Source organism: Macrobrachium nipponense, chromosome 19 (genome assembly GCF_015104395.2).
Source record: "Macrobrachium nipponense isolate FS-2020 chromosome 19, ASM1510439v2, whole genome shotgun sequence".
Classification (NCBI taxonomy): domain Eukaryota; kingdom Metazoa; phylum Arthropoda; class Malacostraca; order Decapoda; family Palaemonidae; genus Macrobrachium; species Macrobrachium nipponense.
The window spans coordinates 27,088,867-27,108,228 of NC_061088.1; the positions used below are offsets into that span (position 1 = coordinate 27,088,867).

The window sequence follows — 19,362 nt, forward strand, 5'->3', positions numbered from 1 at the left end:
AGATTGCTAAAAACTTGTGAAGATTAAAATAATTTATTACAAATAAATACATTTGGCTAAAATTTCTAAATAAGCTATTGATATAATGGAAACCAACTCCCTGCAATATTTTAAATGTACTGTAATCCACAAAACATGAGATCAATTCATTCATAAGTTCAACGAGCAATTTGCTGAAAGCATTTCTTGAAATAATCATGAGTCAAAGAAATCATTTGAAAAATTTAATAAGAAAAAATATGGACCTATCTAAAAAGTATTGAAAGTTTTAACTAAAACACATAAATCAAAAAGGTATAATTTTGTAACGTTGCCAAGCAATGAATATCCAACGTATTATTTACCAATTACACCAAGTAGCTAAAGGTTTTCGTTTTGCCATCTTTTGGGCTATATCACATTTAAAGCACTCACGCTCACGTGGGGATAACCCGGGTCAAACCTAACCACAACAGACTAACTATAACAGAAAATGAGCCTAAACTGAAGGCTTGGAAAGAAACAAATTAGATCACAGTCATTTGCTGTTTTCTCTAAGTTATTTCTCGCCTGTCAGTTCTTGAAACGATCCTGCTTCTCATGTTCAGACTCGAGAAATGGGTAAGTTTTTAATTTACTTAAAAACGTTATTTCTACTAGCAGGTAGATATGAAGAATGATTCTACTGATGGGTAGGCAGAAATTATTTCTGGTTTTTCACTGAAGGGCATAATATTCTTGAGAAGTTTAGTTAGCATATCTACTGCATCAGTCGTGTTCCTTATTGAATGAGCCCTGCTGATGAATGCAACTACTACATCTATATGAAAGGAGGCATAAACTAACCAGTAACAGTGACGAAGAAGGAGACGTTGTCAATGCCCTGAGGATTGGCCAGATTCAGGGAGTACATGCCCTTGTCTGCCCTGTTGGCTCCTGCGATCTTCAGCGTGATGTATTTCTCCGATACGTCCATGGTATGTCTGTCATCTACCTCGATCTGCGGAAGTGATGGGAAAATAAGTATTAGTCATCTACGAAAAGATTTTCGGTTTTGTTGATAATTTCATTCCTAATTCATGAATCTAATAATGTTCTTAACACATTCAGTCATTGATCAACAAGTTGTTAAGCAATAATTCTGTATATATCTGTTTACTCTCGCAATGACAATTTGTATAACTTCCTTACGTCATTTGTTTATCCTTATAATAAAAAAAAATTATGCCTCACTTCTGTATAATTTGTTTACCATTTGCTCATTCTTATAAAAGAAAAATATGGACTAATTCTCTCATTTTGTTTTCGCCATTATTTACAACATGCTCACCTTTCTGATAAAACAAAGCATGCACTATTTCCGTATCATCAGGTTGACCATTTTCACATTATCATGATACCAAAACACATTCGCCCCCTTCCATAAGCATTCTACAATCTAATCAAATAAATCACGAAACACATCTCCAACCATTCATGAAAAAATATAGGCAAGTAAGAAACGTGGCGAAGAAATCGAGTTTTCTGTCTAGCGTATAATCAATAGATCTACCTTTCGGTGGGTTCGGTATAATGCTGTATGAGCTGAGGCTCATGAAACTCTCAGCCGGCCGTGGTGGTCTGTGTTGTTGCATTGCTAGACACACGATTATAGTTAACTTGAACCTTAAATAATATAAAAACTACTGAGGCTAGAGGGCTGCAATTTGCAATGTTTGATGATTGGACGGTGGATGAGCAACATACCAATTTGCAGCCCTCTAGCCTTATTGGTTTTTATGATCTGAGGGCGGAGAGAAAAGTGCGGAGAGAAAAAGTGCGAACGGACAGACAAAGCCATCTCAATGGATTTCTTTTTGCAGAAAATTAAAAGGAAAAAATTTGACCGCATCAAGGCCATACCTCCTTGCCGTTGTGAGCCCAGGTAGCGAGTGGAGGTGGTCGACCTGTGTAGGGGACCCTCAATCTGATCAGCTCGTCCGTGTCGAAGATGAGACCCTGTTCGTACTGGGGAGGCAGAGTGATGCGTGGTGGAGCTGCAATGAAAGATTATCATCATTATTAATATCACGAGCTTGACTGCGTGCGCTACGCTGCGCTGGAACCTTGCGCTAGTCCATCATGTCTTCCCAACCCTCCCAATCCCCTACCTACACCGTGGGGCGGACAAACAGGTTCGCAAGAGGAGGGTGGATGTATCATGTCTCCCCTTCCCTAGCGATCCCCTACCTACACGGACAACCAAGAGAGATCCACTCGGATTTTCTTTATTATAGAGAGTTATTGAATTCTACTGCTGCATCAGAAGGGGAACATTCAGCAACGGTTGTTTAATAAGGTATTTTTTTATCACCTGCCTTTGTAATATTCTTTAATTGAACGGAAAACTGAAAAAATGTAGTTACAGGTGAATAATATCAGTATTATATCAAGCAAATGATTATAAATGATAACAAGCAAAATTTGGGATCAATTACGATGTAAGCAATTATAATAGTGCAATAAATTTGTTTAAAATACATTAATTCAATACATAAAAGACGTTGGCAATATTCCAAAACATCAGTAAACATGATCATAAGAAACCAAGCTAAATAAAAAGCAATTACAAAGGAGTCTTTTCAAGTACCGGAGAAAAATACGCTTACATAGACACAAACAAAATCTACGATTGTTAAAATTGTTGAGCTGAGCTGAACATAGAATTTAAGCCAAAGGCCAAGCACTAGGACCTATGAGGTCATTCACTGCTGAAACAGAAATTGACAGTAAAAGGTTTGAAAAGTGTCGCAGTTGTACTATGAACCAATTGTTAGGAGAGGGTAGAAAAGTAAGATGGAAGAAAGAGAATATGAAAGAAGATGCTGTAAAAGAAATGAAAGGGGGTACTATAATAGTGTGCGTAAAAACGACAAAAAAACACCAACAACAGCCAAGGGATAATGACTGGCGAGTGAAAATACTACAAACGTTTAGCAGGAAGCTTAAAATAAAACCTAAAAATATTAACTGGCCAAGATTTTGCTTATTTTGGAGGGGTGACAAGAACAATATATGTCAGTGGTGCTTTGTAAAATGGTCTCCTTGGCATAGAGAGATGTAACCAGCCACTAAATAAACATATAATTGAACTGATAGCGTGCTGTCAGAAATTGTACGCAAGATCTTATATACCTATCTGTCTATAAATATATATATTTATATACACATACACATACACATACACACACACACATTATTTATATATATATATATATATATATATATATATATATATATATATATATATATATAATATATATAATATATATAATGCTTTATATGTCACTAAATAGCGTGTGACAATAAATATATTTAGCCAAGGTCACAGGAAAAATGAAAGAAGGAGTACTCCTTCTTTCATTTTGCTGTGGCCTTGGCTAAATATGATATGTATAATTATATATATAGATATTATATAATAATATTATATATATATGATATATTATATATATATATATATAGTATCAAGAAAAGAGGGTAAAACAGTATCAATAAGGGAACGAATAGAACAACATAAAGTATGGCCTTTATCAGCAATCAACATAGTCTATTCTAACGCGAGGAAAGGGTGAGGTTGAAAAAAGTATTACAATTCAGGGACATGGGCTTTGGACCAGATAGTGGCCCAAGGCATTTTATGATATTACACACACACACACACACACACACTATATATATATATATATATATATATATATATATATATATATATATATATATATATTATAGAAAAACAGAGCCAAACACTTCCTGACCTTGAATATGCAAAACGGCCTGGGAGGAGGCAACGCCCACGCGGTTGGTCGCCCTGACCCTGATGTCGCCAGCGTCCGAAATCTTGGCTTCCTTCAGCACCAGCGAGTACCGATCGCCGTCGGCGACGAACTCGAAGCGCTTCGTGTCGAAGATCTCGAAGCCGTCCTTGTACCAGGACACGTCCGGCGGGGGCGTGCCGATGATGTCCACGATGAATTCCACCTTTCGTGGGAGAACAGCGAATCGGTTACTTTGTGATCTGAGCAGAATGTGTCGATGATTACAATGATGTTGAATAGGTTAAAGTGGCCTGACTAACAGCTTTTTTTTAAATATTAATTTGTTTTCCATTTTTTCCAAAAATGTCAAGGAATATAACAACGTATTTACAGTATTTAATTATAAAGATTTCAACAATGGATCTCGCTTACATTAACAATCTAAACTCAGATTAAATTATGTATTCGTAAAGAAAATCATGAATTTAACATTATTAAGCTTCTTGTAATATGAATTCACCTTAAGGAAAAACAGTTTACCTTAATTTAACTGATTATTAATGTTTTCCCAATTTTACAGTTTCCCAGTATCATTTAATGTAAATCCAACATCCATCAAAAATGTTTATACTTAGACTAGTTAACGCGCAATAAAACACTACATTCTGGGGAAAAAATCTACTTTTTCCTTTTATTTAATTGTCGTTAAGATGGACTATCACTAGGAATACGTTAACAAACTACAATGATTCCAGAAGTGGTTCCTTAACCAAGCAGCCAATTTTTTTAGTCTCAGTAACCTAATGATAATGTCTTATCACATGCCATGATCGAGTTATAGTAATATTTTCACATCATTGTTTTCAAAGCACACTAAGATCATAAAAGCCCATTCGGATCTATGAATAAAATTTTAAATAAATATTACCATCAAAGATATAGTATATAAGTAATAGGATATCATGAAAGCAAAACTAAAGCCAATGAGTGTAATTCACTGGAAAACTAAGACCCTAAATCTCACCCGATGTCCTTCCACAGCAGTGACGTCCCTGAGTTCCTTCAGGAAGTGAGGTTCAGTGGCTTCTTGGTCAGTGGATATGCTGACCATCTCCGAGCGTTCCGAAGGGTCGGATACACCGACGGCATTCTCAGCTGACACCCTGGAGATGTATATAGTAAATCAGTTAAAAAAAAAAAAAAAAAAAAGAGAGAGAGAGAGAGAGAGAGAGAGAGAGAGAGAGAGAGAGAGAGAGAGAGAAACGAGCGATAATACATATTTGAAATCGACAAACTGAAATTAGCAAATTTCTGTTGCAATATTAAATACCATTGAATAATTAGTGAATTTAAAGAATCTTATTTAACGACAGCTTCAAACGTTATGCTTGATATAGAAACACAAAAAGAAAAGATTTACTTTGATATTAACCGCGCGTTTACATTAAAGATATATATATATAAAGTATATTATATATATATATATATATTAATAACAACCATTATATATATCTATATATTTTTATTAATTTAATATATATAAAATAGCATATATTATTATAATATATCTATATCTATATATATACTATATATATATATATATATATATATATATATATAATATATATATATATATATATATATATATATGCAAAATAAAAACACTGTATCGTGCTTCTAAGAAATCAATAGAGGGATCCACAGTAATATCCTTGTTTATCGAGATATAATATATTTATACAAAGCTTAAAGCTTTCGTCCATCCTCCTGTGGACTTGATCACTAAGCAAATGAGACATGGTTTTGGTGAAGAATTCCAAATAAACATAAACAAACAGACAAAGAACATTAACAAGGTTAAAAAATTCGAACAAGTCATTGGGTCGTTTGCCTTTCCATAATTCGTTGTGATCTACGGGGCGGGACAAAGCGCCGGTCTTCTTCCTGAATGACATCTTGACGGTCGTTAACCAAAAAGGTAGTTTGTAGATTAGGCTCTGGAACGGGCGAAGGATGGTTATTTTCATTATCGGATTGAAGGAGGCTGTACACATTTCTGAAGTTCTTTATTCTGGCCCTTTTGCATATTTCTTCACTCAAAAGTAAATTGTTCTGTATTCCTGTAGGGGAATACAGGAATACAGAACAATTTACTTTTGAGTGAAGAAATATGCAAAAGGGCCAGAATAAAGAACTTCAGAAATGTGTACAGCCTCCTTCAATCCGATAATGAAAATAACCATCCTTCGCCCGTTCCAGAGCCTAATCTACAAACTACCTTTTTGGTTAACGACCGTCAAGATGTCATTCAGGAAGAAGACCGGCGCTTTGTCCCGCCCCGTAGATCACAACGAATTATGGAAAGGCAAACGACCCAATGACTTGTTCGAATTTTTTAACCTTGTTAATGTTCTTTGTCTGTTTGTTTGTTTATGTTTATTTGGAATTCTTCACCAAAACCATGTCTCATTTGCTTAGTGATCAAGTCCACAGGAGGATGGACGAAAGCTTTAAGCTTTGTATAAATATATTATATCTCGATAAACAAGGATATTACTGTGGATCCCTCTATTGATATATATATATATATATATATATATATATATATATATATATATATATATATATATATATATATATATACAAATAATTATTATATTATATTTCACTGGTATAACATAGAATGCCGTACTAACTTTACAATCAATGAAGGTCAACTTTTACCAACTTCAAACAATAATCCTGTACCAAACAAGGATTCCTAATCTACAATACGCATACTGATTTTTTTTAATTGCTTGAAGATGAAGCGGAAACGAAATTAGGAAAATGTTCCTATTCGGGAACAAATTGATTTGTTTTTAAAGCATAATACAAAGTAAATTGTTCCCAAAACCTGTTATTATTGTAAACAAAATTAATTCCTGAATAGACTCTTTTATTATAAATGCATTGATTGATGTTCCTCTTGAATCTATTATTCCCAATACCAATAAAATTCTATCATTCAACATGAGTGTCTACCATATCCCTAAAATTAAGGACACCTCAATATAGACTGCCCATTCTTTTCGTTGACTTCGCCAGACCAGGGCTACATAAAGGCATCTGATCCCCATCGCATCGGCCTCCCATTATATGAAGAAAATGAAATGACTCACCTAAACCTGTACTCTCTTCCACCGATGAGGTTGGCGACGGCATATTCCGTGTCCTTGATGGGTACCAGGTTGACCCTCACCCAGAAGTCGCCATCGCCTTCGCATCTCTCAAGGATGTAGCCTGGAGGAAGGATATTGCTTCATGAAGATCCGTGGATCAAAATGATAAAGTTCTAATACCTGGCCAGTACCATACTACTGCTAAATTAACAACAACAACTTAATAATAATAATAATAATAATATAATAATAATAATAATAATAATAATAATAATAATAATAATAATAATAATAATAATAATAATTTTGAAGAATGAATGTTTCCTAAATATCAGTAAAATGTTACATTAACACAATTCATGTATAAATATTCATGAGAATCAAGTAAAAATACTTATTTATGTATAAAATACATGAAAATGCCCCACATTATTTTCTTATTTTAGATTTTTATATACTTTCGATTCAAATAAATCAAATCCTAATGCTGTGAACATGACAACATTGCAAAAGTCTTAAGATTCAGCAAGATATGTAACAAGTGGAAGTTAGTAAAATTTTGCGTGACAAATGCGTAGACTTTTATTTAATCTAATGATATCTAAGCAATCCCCCATTTTCTTTACACTTTCCCATTTTATTCATGCCTAAATTCAAACTCGCAAATACGTCTTAAAATAAACCGCGTTTAGTGCATTTTGAAATAATACAATCAAGAATAGCAAGACCCATAAAAATAATCTATAGTAGCATTTCATAAAAAACAGCAACTGACTTCGAGAGCGAATTTCTAACAAAAGATTTCATAAATGTTGAAATTAATAGAATTGAGAGAACAACTAGACTGCATTTAGTAGAAATACCCTTATCAATGAACACGACTAATTTCACAAAATTGATATTCGTTACACGTCCATGTACTCTGAAATTAAAGGGAACAATTCCCTCAATTGATTTTTCCTCTTGTTACTTAAATGGAATAATTCTCTCTTGGTACATATAAGCATGTTTTAACCATAGTTTTAGCAAACGCAATGCAGTAAAACACACTAATTTCCTATACATATGAATTTTGAAGATTTTCTACCTTTGGCAATAAATAATAAAATACATCATAATGTTTTTTTATAATTCCATAATATGATTGCAACCCATGTTAAGAGAGTAAACTCCGATTCTTAAATGTTGAAAATAAACGAAAATGAAAATAAGAAGATAAACATATGAGAGTAATAATAAAAAAGGAATAGAGCGGGAAGTCAATTTTACATAAAAAATTTGCAATATATAAAAAAACTCAGAAAAAATATATAAAAACATGAGAATACGTTTAAGTAAAACTAAGAAAACAAAAGGAAAATAATTCTAGCCTTCACATATAGGCGGATATACACAAGGACAGGAAAATGCCAAAAATTAAAAAACAGAAAATAAAACTCACATAAATAAAAAAAGAGTAATCAAAAAAGAGTAAAAACCGGAGAGAAAAGAAATGGAAAGAAATTAAAAGAAAGACACAGGGCATGAACAACACCCATCAAATGAATCACCTGAGATGGGAGTGCCACCATCTGACTCGGGCGCTTCCCAGTGTAAGAGGAGGGCATCGTTCTCCACCTTGATGTATGCCAGGCGACTCAGGGCGCTACCTTCCCTGTCCACGGCCACGGGCTTGCTCGGGGGGCTTGGTCGGTCTGTAATTACAAAGAAAATAATTGCGTTAAGTCTCTTCTAATTATGCAAAGCGTTGATAGTAAATGAAGATTTTCCTTTACTATTCCTGGTTCAAAGTGAACTATTACGTGTCGTAGGAGATATTCGATACGAAAAAGGCATTTAAATGACTTTTTACTATACAGCTAACTAAATCTGATTTTATATATATATATCATATATATATATATATATATATATTATAAATAATATATATATATATATTTATATAATAAAAAGATCCCATAAAAACGCCAAGATATAGAAAGTAAGTAGTATATTTAAGAGAACGCTGTCTCTCTTCAAGTGGGTAATGAATGACCTACCTGAAGAGAGAGACAACAGTCTCTGAAAAATAGTACTTACTTTCTATATTTGGGCGTTTTTATGTGCTCCTTTTATTAGATGGAATTCTGTTGTAACACAAAATTTTTACAATAGATATGTATAGATAAATAGATATATACCCAAGTATCAGCACTCCAAAGCTAAACGCAATCAAGGTATGCAACGGAGTGGGATGTGCTATAAGTATTGTGCTTCCTTATGACGTCACCAAGTGACATCTATTTCTGACGCTCTCTGTCACCTTACGCACTAAATATACATATCCGTTTACTGAGGCACACCGCAGGGTCTTGGTTCTAGGAATAAAGACGAGAATACTTTCAGAAACATGATGCCTGTAGCATTTGCACTCTGTATATGTTTATTTGTGTGTGTGTACGTGCTTACAAGCATTATATATATATATATATATATATATATATATATATATATATATATATATATATATATATATTGAAGTGTAATTTTTTAACATTCTCTCTCTCCTCCTCTCTCTCTCTCGTCTCTCTGTATGTCTCCTCTTCTCTCTGTATGTATATGTATGTATATATATATATATATATATATATATATATATAAATATATATATATATATATATATATATATATATATATATATATTATATACCACATACATGAGAGAGAAGACGAGAGAGAGAGAGAGAGAGAGAGAGAGAGAGAGAGAGAGAGAGAGAGATAAATAATAAAAAAAATAAATCTCAGTATCAAAGTTCCCCTGACCACCGGCACAACGGGTTTCAGTAGGAAAAAAAAACTATGGCTGACACCTGTCGCGATACCTGGGATTAGTTGCAGCTGACTTACCGTAACAACACTTGGCATTTTATTGGCACCCGAAAATAACACATTATTACGGAGCCAAACTTAACAAAGAGACAACTGCAAATCCGGAGAATATTCATTCTGAGAGTTAACATCGAAACACTAGCTTAAATTTTTTTACTTACCTTTGTTTTATATCACCAAGAGATTACTGTAAGACTACATACAATAAATGTGTCACTTAATGATACAGGATGTACGTTAAAGGCAAAGAGAGAACCGTGTATGTTTACCAAGTTCGCAATGTCAACAACTTAATTCAATTCATCTTAATACATGTTACTCAGATACTGGTTTTATATGCACACATTAATAAATGTATGCATGTATATTTTCAAGTAATATATGTACATTGTAGCAAAGCTACCATCATAGATTAATCTAAAAGGTGATTTGAAAAAAAACACTGATTAATACCCAACCAAACGTATACCCCCAAGCAAGCACAAATACACACATACACACATATATATACATAAAAAAAAATCTCTCTCTCTCTCTCTCTCTCTCTCTCTCTCTCTCTCTCTCTCTCTCTCTCTCTCTCTCTCGAAGTATTTACGATCTAAAACTGTGTCAGGAAGAACACTGTAATTTGGCAACGCCTCTTAAGAAATGCCTCGGCATTCTTGATAGGCCTAATTCAATAGACTTGTTTCCTGGTTAAAAAAAAAAAAAAGTGTAGAATGATACCGATAAAACTGGTAGGCTCCTGTAAGAATCTGGATCGACCTGCTCATTGGTACTAGACTTTTACTTTTTCAAGTCTGATTCTATAGAAAGACTTCCTGCCTGTAGTATATCCATTTAAACTCGATAAAGTGAAGGAATACTTGAAAGGTTTTTACGCAATACCATTAATTTGTGTATGAATTTTTCTAAGCATGATGTGTGCATTTTCTCTTCGTATTTACAAAATTAGAAAAAACTTTGCACTAAGCTTGGGAATGACAACTTTACTCCCAAAAGGAGTACATGCATACCACATACACACATACATACTTACGTGCATGAAACAACTGTTAGGAGAGAGTAGAAAGTAAGATGGAAGACATATAATACGAACGGAGATACAGTAAAAGGAATGAAAGGGTTTGCAGCAAGGGGCCGGAGTGACGCTACAAAGAACTTAAAGTAATGGTTACAGTGCACCGCGTGAAGTACACTGATGCCACTAGCCCCCCTACGGAATGCAACATTCATTGGTTGCCACAGCTGTCATGATTAATACACGTCGGAGCGACTCTATTTCTTATTTAAAAAATAAATAAATAAAAGGAAACAAGATATAGGTCTTCGAGCAAGCAACGCATTAAATTCCAACTCACGAGAACCTGAATCAGGTACAATTGCTCCTAGTCCTCCGGATGAATAGAAACAAATGAGACAATAATTAACCATATAAACAAGCGTCAGACTTGTCCAAATCTTCGATTCCTCAGCCCAAGACCAAACAAATCTTAACTCCTAAGTTGATGCACTTAAACCACACCTAATCGGACATCGTTTTGATATGTTAACTCTCCGACCGAATAAATTCCCCTCTAAACAACAGCCCCGGTTAATCGGAACTAATCCTCTCTGATCGTTTCCAAGCTTCCTAATCATCTCCGATCTCCCTTATCCTCCAGAATCTCCCTTTTCCTTTCCCCTTTCCTCTCAAATCACCTAAAGTGACCAAGGGCTCGGAAAAATGCAAGAAAAAGCGGTTGCAAAGGAACCTTTTCCTAAGACCACGTAACCCAATTGACTACGATCCGAGCGTCCACTTCATCGCTGTAAATAGATGAACCGAATTCCGCGTCCAACGACGCCTGGTGAGGGAGAGTAGACCAGTACGCTGCTCACTCTCTCTTTCAAAGAAATTCGTGTCTCCGTGACGTAAGTACTTCCAAAAGACAGTTACGTTTTCTTTCTTATAGTTACTGCCCCTTTTACATTACAGAGATCTGGAGATTTTTTGCTTGATCTTCTCGTCTACATAACTATTAAACTTTTTTTCATTCTTACTATTTGGCAGCTGTTGTCCCATCTGCAGCGACTAAAACTTTGACATTTTTCACAACACAGCTGCGTTTTCTTTCAAAATTATTATCCCTCTTATGAAGATCTTGTTGCATGAGGATTTCTTATAAACTTTCCTTTTATTCTTGCCTAACAAATATTTTCTCGTCTACGTAAACTACGATATTTTTACCATCTAGTAAATGGTGTCCCATCTGAGGTCAGCACAAAGTTGCCAAACAGATGTTTCTACTCCTGACAAAACATTTGTCTAACATTTACTTACTGTCCCTAGTATAGGTAGCGTAAGATACCGTTTAATGGGAATTCCTTTCAATCGTGGTAAGCTACACTGTAAATTGCACTCTAATTGTAGAGAGAGAAAACAAAGAAGGTATGAAACGACGACGTTCATGAACAAATTTCAAAGCAAACTTCTTAATATATACAGCGGAATGTTTGTTTGTATGATGTTTTTACGTTGCATGGAACCAGTGGTTATTCAGCAACGGGACCAACGGCTTTAAGTGACTTCCGAACCACGTCAAGATTCGTGAACTTCTATCACCAGAAATACACATCTCTAACCCCTCAGTGGAATACCCGAGAATCGAACTCGCGACCACCGAGATGCAGCGGAATCGTTTTCATATCTAAAACAAACTCAAAGATCTAATGTATACATAAGAATAGTTTTAACTTTGAGGCTTCAAAACCTTACAAACATAATAGAGACTAAAAGTGCTTTATATTCATTTTATTCTTAATGGGTCGTGTCTAACATCAAAGATCAGTAATCACCAATACACATTCCTTCAAACCGTAAAATGCTTTTAAGAGTTGCTGTCGCACTTGATGGAGAAACAATTTGGTTACGAGACTCGCTCTAGAAATAGATATCGTGTTTTTGTTGCTTGAAAAAGACGCCCTCCTGGAAATGTGTATGCAAAACGTGGAGGGTACTTCGTAGAGCAAGACAAAGAAGTGACAATGACTAAGAATATTTAAGGAATTAACAAATAATTAAATAACCAGATATTCATAATAACAAGTTTCCCGGAATAAAAGCTTATCATTCTTTTCTTCAAGTGTAAATTTTTTTATGGTCAAATACATGAAAATGTTCTGTCATTAAATGAGAACGTTTTTGAAATTTCATACAGAATTTAAACAATAACAGATACAAAATTCATCTAATGTTTTAATTTCATCACAAAATGACGAATATAAATTTATTTATCTAAAAGTACATTACTCATGAGTATCGTTTTATGAGCCTTTCAGACCTTCAGACCATTTCGCCAAACTGAAATTCAAAAGAAAAAACTACAACATGAAACTCGAAAACGAAAAAACATAAAAGAATCTGACCTACGAATTCCTTATCCAATGGTAATTGTTGACATTTAAATGCTTTCACTGGCAAAATAAACACTGAATCTCCACTCAAGGAGATAAGCTTTCTTTTATGTTTATGTGATGAGATCAACACTGTGGAATTCAGTCTACTGACGACATTTGGTAATGGAATTTCGTGCGTCTCATTTCACTGTTAACTACATCTAACAACAAACAACCTAGACCCCCCCCCCCCAACCCCCTCTCCTTCCCTCTGTCTCTTCCTCTTTTTCTAAAACTGTTAATACACCTGTTTGAATAACGTATTCCATTAATGGCTCCCACTGATGAATAATCGACAAATTTGACCGTATGCCTTGTGGCATTTCGTCAAAGACATTCTCTCTCTCTCTCTCTCTCTCTCTCTCTCTCTCTCTCTCTCTCTCTCTCTCTCTCTCTCTCGTATTTGATGAGTAATCGACAATGCTAACCATTTACCACGTGACATCCATCTGCCCTAAACCCTAACATCGTTACCCTGTGTTATGTCGTATGGACAAGTCTCTCTCTCTCTCTCTCTCTCTCTCTCTCTCTCTCTCTCTCTCTCTCTCCTCTCTCTCTCTCTCTCTCTTAATGAGCAATCAACAAATCTAACCGTCCACCAAAAGACTTAATCCGTTGAGCCATTTCACGCGTGCCATCAAAGTTCTTCCCCTCCAAACCCTTATCTCACTGAATCTTTCTCACAGGCCATAAAACTATCCTCTTCTTTTTTTTTTTTCTTTCCGCCCGGTCAGTATTTTTCTTTCTAAACAGGTTACGAGCAAAACCCCAGAACTCTGTTCGAGTAAATATAACAGGACAACGGAGAGCTCTGCTTTTTTAACGGCCGTGCCTCGCATGCTCCAACAATTGGTCAGTCTCCGCCAGGAAGGTCTTTGAGCCAAGAGACGTTGACGCTGGCTGCCCGCTAGTCTCTCTCTCTCTCTCTCTCTCTCTCTCTCTCTCTCTCTCTCTCTCTCTCTCTACACAGACTTAGATATAGACACTGAGACACATACAGACATGCACACTTACGTATACATAGGTGTTAAGTTTATTTATTTATAATTTTTTTTGCTACCCTCACACCCTTATCTAGCATGGCCGCATACTATTGTTAATTAATTATCTTCCAGGTGCATAATTCAGTACTCATGTGAATAGAAGCAATATGGATTTAACATCGCGTTCTCCGCCTGGGACCGAATGTTTAAGCTTCGTTTTTTCTTCTCATGTATGAGAATCTCTCTCTCTCTCTCTCTCTCTCTCGTCTCTCCCCTCCTCTCTCTCTCTCTCTCTCTCTCTCTCTCTCTCTCTCTCTCTTTATTTTCACTTTTCGACTGAGCTATTTACTCATTACTTGTTGACTTCTCGATCACATGAAAAAAAAATGATCCAATTCCTATAGACAATTGTACAAAGCGATATTAAGTTAACTCAATGCAATCTTATTAATACACTACATCAAGGTAGCCTTATAATGATAAACAAAAATTACCAGTAATTGACAAAAACGCAGTCATAAAGGAATGGATGAAATAAAACAACCGCAACAATAATAAAAGAAATCAAGCAACAAAAAAGAAAAAGGACATTTACTTTCCAAAAAGTCAGAGCCTTAGCCGGCCTCTCAATTAGATGCTCTCAGAGTAACTGCAGTGATCATTCTAAAATGTATTTCAGCCAAACCAACCTTGTTTGTATAGCTTTCCTTTTCGTCTGTCAGCCAAAGCACTGGTTTACGAAAAAAAACACCTTGGAGTCTGTATGTCACGTCCAGAGGATTAATAGTCTCCTAGTGTCTCCGTTACTTGAATTCTTACTCTCCGCATTTCTCCTTGCTATGAGTTATCTTTTATTTCAGTGTATTTGTTGTTGTCCATATTTTGTTGTTGGTCTAAAATAGTCAGTCTACATTTTTCAACTTGTCTTTAAGAGCTAATATATATAGAATATAACTATTATAGATAAAAACAAATAGAAAAAAGATAACTCATAGCAAGGAAAAATGCGGAGAGTAATAGGAGAATTCAATTAAGTGTATGACATATTTCTTTATATGTTTTTATAAGTTACTGTACATATTCATTTAGAACTATGACTTTTACTATACATATTCTAGCTGACTGAAGATCTTATCTACATTTTTATGTTGACATTTTTCTCTGCTTTCGTAGCTCGGATGGTGATCACCACATTCTGAGTGAATTACTCATTACGGTCACTTTATACTATATGCGTCAAGATCTCTTTCAGAATTAATGAGCTTCTTCATTCGATAATTCATGAATGACAGGGCCCCATGTCTCATCTAGATCATTCATACATACAGACCCTTCACAACGATCATTTTGCGTTTGTCAGCAAGTTTTGAAGAATTATTCTCGATCACACAATCAGCCTCTCCAAGCCTGTCTCACAACGTGTACGTCAAGTCGGAGTTTCCTTAGAGTTGATAAATACAAACGCTGCCAAGCGAAGTTATATATGCTAGAACTGGGCTTTACTTTCAATTCTGAAAAGACGATAGGAGAGATGATGACAGTGACAGAAACTTTTAATATGAATTTCAATTCCTACCGACAAATCGCAATGCTCAACTTAGTTAACTCTTCTTCAATCTTTTACAGCATAGATTGGAACTACATTAATATAATAAGATATATTTCAGTTCGTGATGATACTTAGCCTACTCATTAGTGATTCACTGACTGCACTCCATGCTTGGAATTTAAGCTCCAGACTCACATTAATTTTAAGAGATTTTTTTCTCTATCGGATAAGCCAGTCAGTTAAGTTTTGTTTCGTTCCAGCACACGTTGCTTTGGCTGGAAATGAAAGGGTTTGCAGACGGCAAAAAATGCATTTCTGAATGATGAGAGAAATACTATTGTATGTCTTTCATGGTACTTTTCTCAATTATTAGAAAAAATAAATAAAGGATACGAAGTGGCAGATTCCGCGAGCGACCCTCCTGGTAGAAATGATTATGTTTGGATAATTTACTCCATTGAGGGTAAATAAGATTCCAAGGAAATGGGAACGCTGCCCTGTATCATTTGAGAATTGGTCACAAGTGTATGAGACACAGGTTTGTGATGGTTAAGCATCTCAGTAATGAATCCATGATTTATAAGTGTGTATGCATGCATGTATATATAGATATATATATATATATCTTACCATTAACTCACTTCACTTTATGAATTACTCCCAGAGTGAATTTATATTATAACGCAATCTGTCTGGTAACAATTCCAGTTTACGCTTATTGGTTTTGATAGAGAATTACATCTACAGTTGACGTATATAAGCTATCAAAATATATATATGTTCAGTGTATATATATATATATATATATATATATATATATATATATATATATATATATTATAAAATATATATCATATACATATATATAATATATATACATAACAAATACAAAATAACAAAAATACATACATACTACATACATACATACATACATACATACACAAACATATACATGTGCGTATATAACTATGCACTGACTTTTTTGTTATGTGAACCGATATTCCGCCCACAGCATAATCAAATGACAACCTAATTAAGATTTGCATCTTAAAAAGAGAGAGAGAGAGAGAGAGAGAGAGAGAGAGAGAGAGAGAGAGAGAGAGAGAGAGAGAGAGAGAGAGAGATAATATGAAATGGTTTTTATCTCTTAAGAAAACACAATGAACATTTGAGCTCAAAAAGAACAAACATCAGCAAGACCTCCAATCGAAGAATTGACTTCATGTTAGTGCAGGAAGTAATTAAAACCAATGCATTATCTTGAATAAAGTATTAAAGATTGCAGTCAACTATTGGCAAAAGATTAAGCAAGCTCTCCTCGGTTACACACACGGCCCTAATTTTAAATAAGTTAAATCTCTGGCATCTCAAGCGAAGCAAATACCTAACAAACAAATAGTTATGAGAAAGATCTCCTTCCAACTAAAGCGAAAAACAATATTAAAAACTGCAGATTCAGCTTGGTATTTCAGTAATCATGCGTGATACTTAAATCAGAAAGTGAATATAAATTAACACAAAACTTTACTAGTTCACAATCCCCTTTCGTCAACGTAATATCAAGAAGCACAACCTCTGACAGGACAGAACGCTCCAAAACACTCAATATTTGCATTCTCCTTTATACATTAAAATTTTTGAGAAATGTTTGATACTTCAATGTTTGATACTTGAATTTTCTATTCGCAAAAAACTAAATAATAAAAAAAAATGTATCTCTGGCCATAGTTCATTTTCCTAGACAAGTGTATGAAGTGGCTAATATGGGGAAGTGCCACGCAAATGAGATTACTACTGTGCACGGTTTACTAGTGTAAGAGCGAATATATATCTAAATATATATATATATATGTATATATATATCATATATATACTATATATATATATATATATAATCTATAGATATATATTATATATATATTATTACATGCATACATATAAAATTCCTTTTCTCTCCATCCTCTATTATGAGCCCTTGAGGAATTGCGCAAAGTATTTTATTTTTCACCCTTTACCAAGTCTTGAAAATGTTCCAATACGAGTCTACCACTTTGAGGTGATTACGAGATTAAAGTTAACACATCCACAGTGAAAGCAAATGAGAGAGAGAGAGGAGAGAGAGAGAGAGAGAGAGAGAGAGAGAGAGAGAGAGAGAGAGAGAGAGATAAAGTATTCACCTATAACTTAGCTTGGCTGTAAATGGGGGCAGAATAGCGTCAGCCGTCGAGACAAAGGAACAGGAGAAGGTAAAAATAGGTAAGTCGAGGTCAATTTATCGAGTGAAAAACGGTAAAAGGGACAGTGAGATATGATTCACTTTTTTCTTTTTTCTCTCTGAAGATCATGACTGTGGAGACATTTCAACAGGAATCAGCGACATTGTTGTTAAAAGCGAAAATTACCACATTATTTAACCCTTTAAGCTATTATTTCCTTTTTGCTAATAGCAAAAATAGCCTCAATATTTAGTCCTTTTATTCAATATTATTTTTCCAAGGAAAACTGATTTTATATTATGTCTTGGTATTTTTGTCATTCGGTCTTAGTTCATTGTCTGTGGGGATGCCACTTACAATCTGCTTTTGTTGTATGATGTCTGTTATTCCGACATTTTGGAGTTCAATCATTTGCATGCTTAAGCTCTGGAAGTTGTGTTGTGTCATTTGCATTTCTGGATCCGTTATACCATCTCACTGATCAAGTAATTTCTTGTCTTCCAAACAGCTTTATATTCTAATAAAAATTAATTTTACTAAATTTGTCCAAAACACTTTTCATTGTTCACTCTATCTTATTTTCCAACAGTTTCTTGAATTTCAAAAAGAAATTAATTCAGAGAAACGCTAAGCTAAGAAACTATTTATATTTTATTTCGAAAGGCATGTTATCAAAAAAAGTTTTTAGATCTAAGAATAGCTTGAACATACATGAAACATACATGCATTCATATATATTTGCAAAGATCCCACAGGATCTTAAATCAGCATATATTACTCTTCAATTATTACTATTTACCCTTGATCATCCTCCCTTCTTTATTAGCATACCTTTGCATTCACTATCCCCTCCCATTATAACCCATTACATCCACTACTAAGATTAAACCGCTCTCAAAATTTGAACACAAACAAACGAAGGCAACAAAAACATTAAAAACATAAAAAGTGTCCCTTCATTCATAAGGGTGAAGGACGTCACAGAAAAGATGCGGCATCTGGGCTTATAATATCACAGGGGGTCACCGAAGGGTATCGAGGAGGGCTCCGAAGAACTCCTGAGGGGAACCAGGTGGCCACCTGCGAGCTGCACCCTTCATTACGTACCTCACCTTCGGGCACCTCTCCACCCGGTGAGCCAACTGATACGAAAATAGCCTTCAGAAATACGAGTCCTGGCAACTCGATGCCTCGACTCGCATAACAATTCGGGTGAAAGGCGTTTGTCCGTATATTTAGGATTAGGGCTTGTGACGTTTTATCCCTTGCTGTTGTTATGTATTGCGTAGATCACTTCTTCCTATACACATTCATCGATCGAAAAAAAATCTTTTGATAGAAAGTTTAAACCTCAATGAAAACCATACCAAA

At 34.8% G+C, this 19,362-nt stretch overlaps 1 protein-coding gene across 3 annotated transcripts in view; it reads right to left on the bottom strand.

The window, feature by feature from the left end:
- LOC135215381 (titin-like) overlaps window positions 1-19,362 on the bottom strand; it is a 212,409-nt gene that overhangs the window by 126,671 nt on the left and 66,376 nt on the right. For all 3 annotated transcript variants that reach the window (XM_064249982.1, XM_064249973.1, XM_064249963.1), the window contains 6 exons: window positions 8,488-8,631; window positions 6,938-7,058; window positions 4,801-4,939; window positions 3,777-3,999; window positions 1,882-2,015; window positions 826-979 (listed from right to left, as the gene is read on the bottom strand). In XM_064249982.1, coding sequence (XP_064106052.1) covers window positions 826-979; window positions 1,882-2,015; window positions 3,777-3,999; window positions 4,801-4,939; window positions 6,938-7,058; window positions 8,488-8,631 — 915 coding nt within the window. The remainder of the gene's footprint in view (window positions 1-825; window positions 980-1,881; window positions 2,016-3,776; window positions 4,000-4,800; window positions 4,940-6,937; window positions 7,059-8,487; window positions 8,632-19,362) is intronic.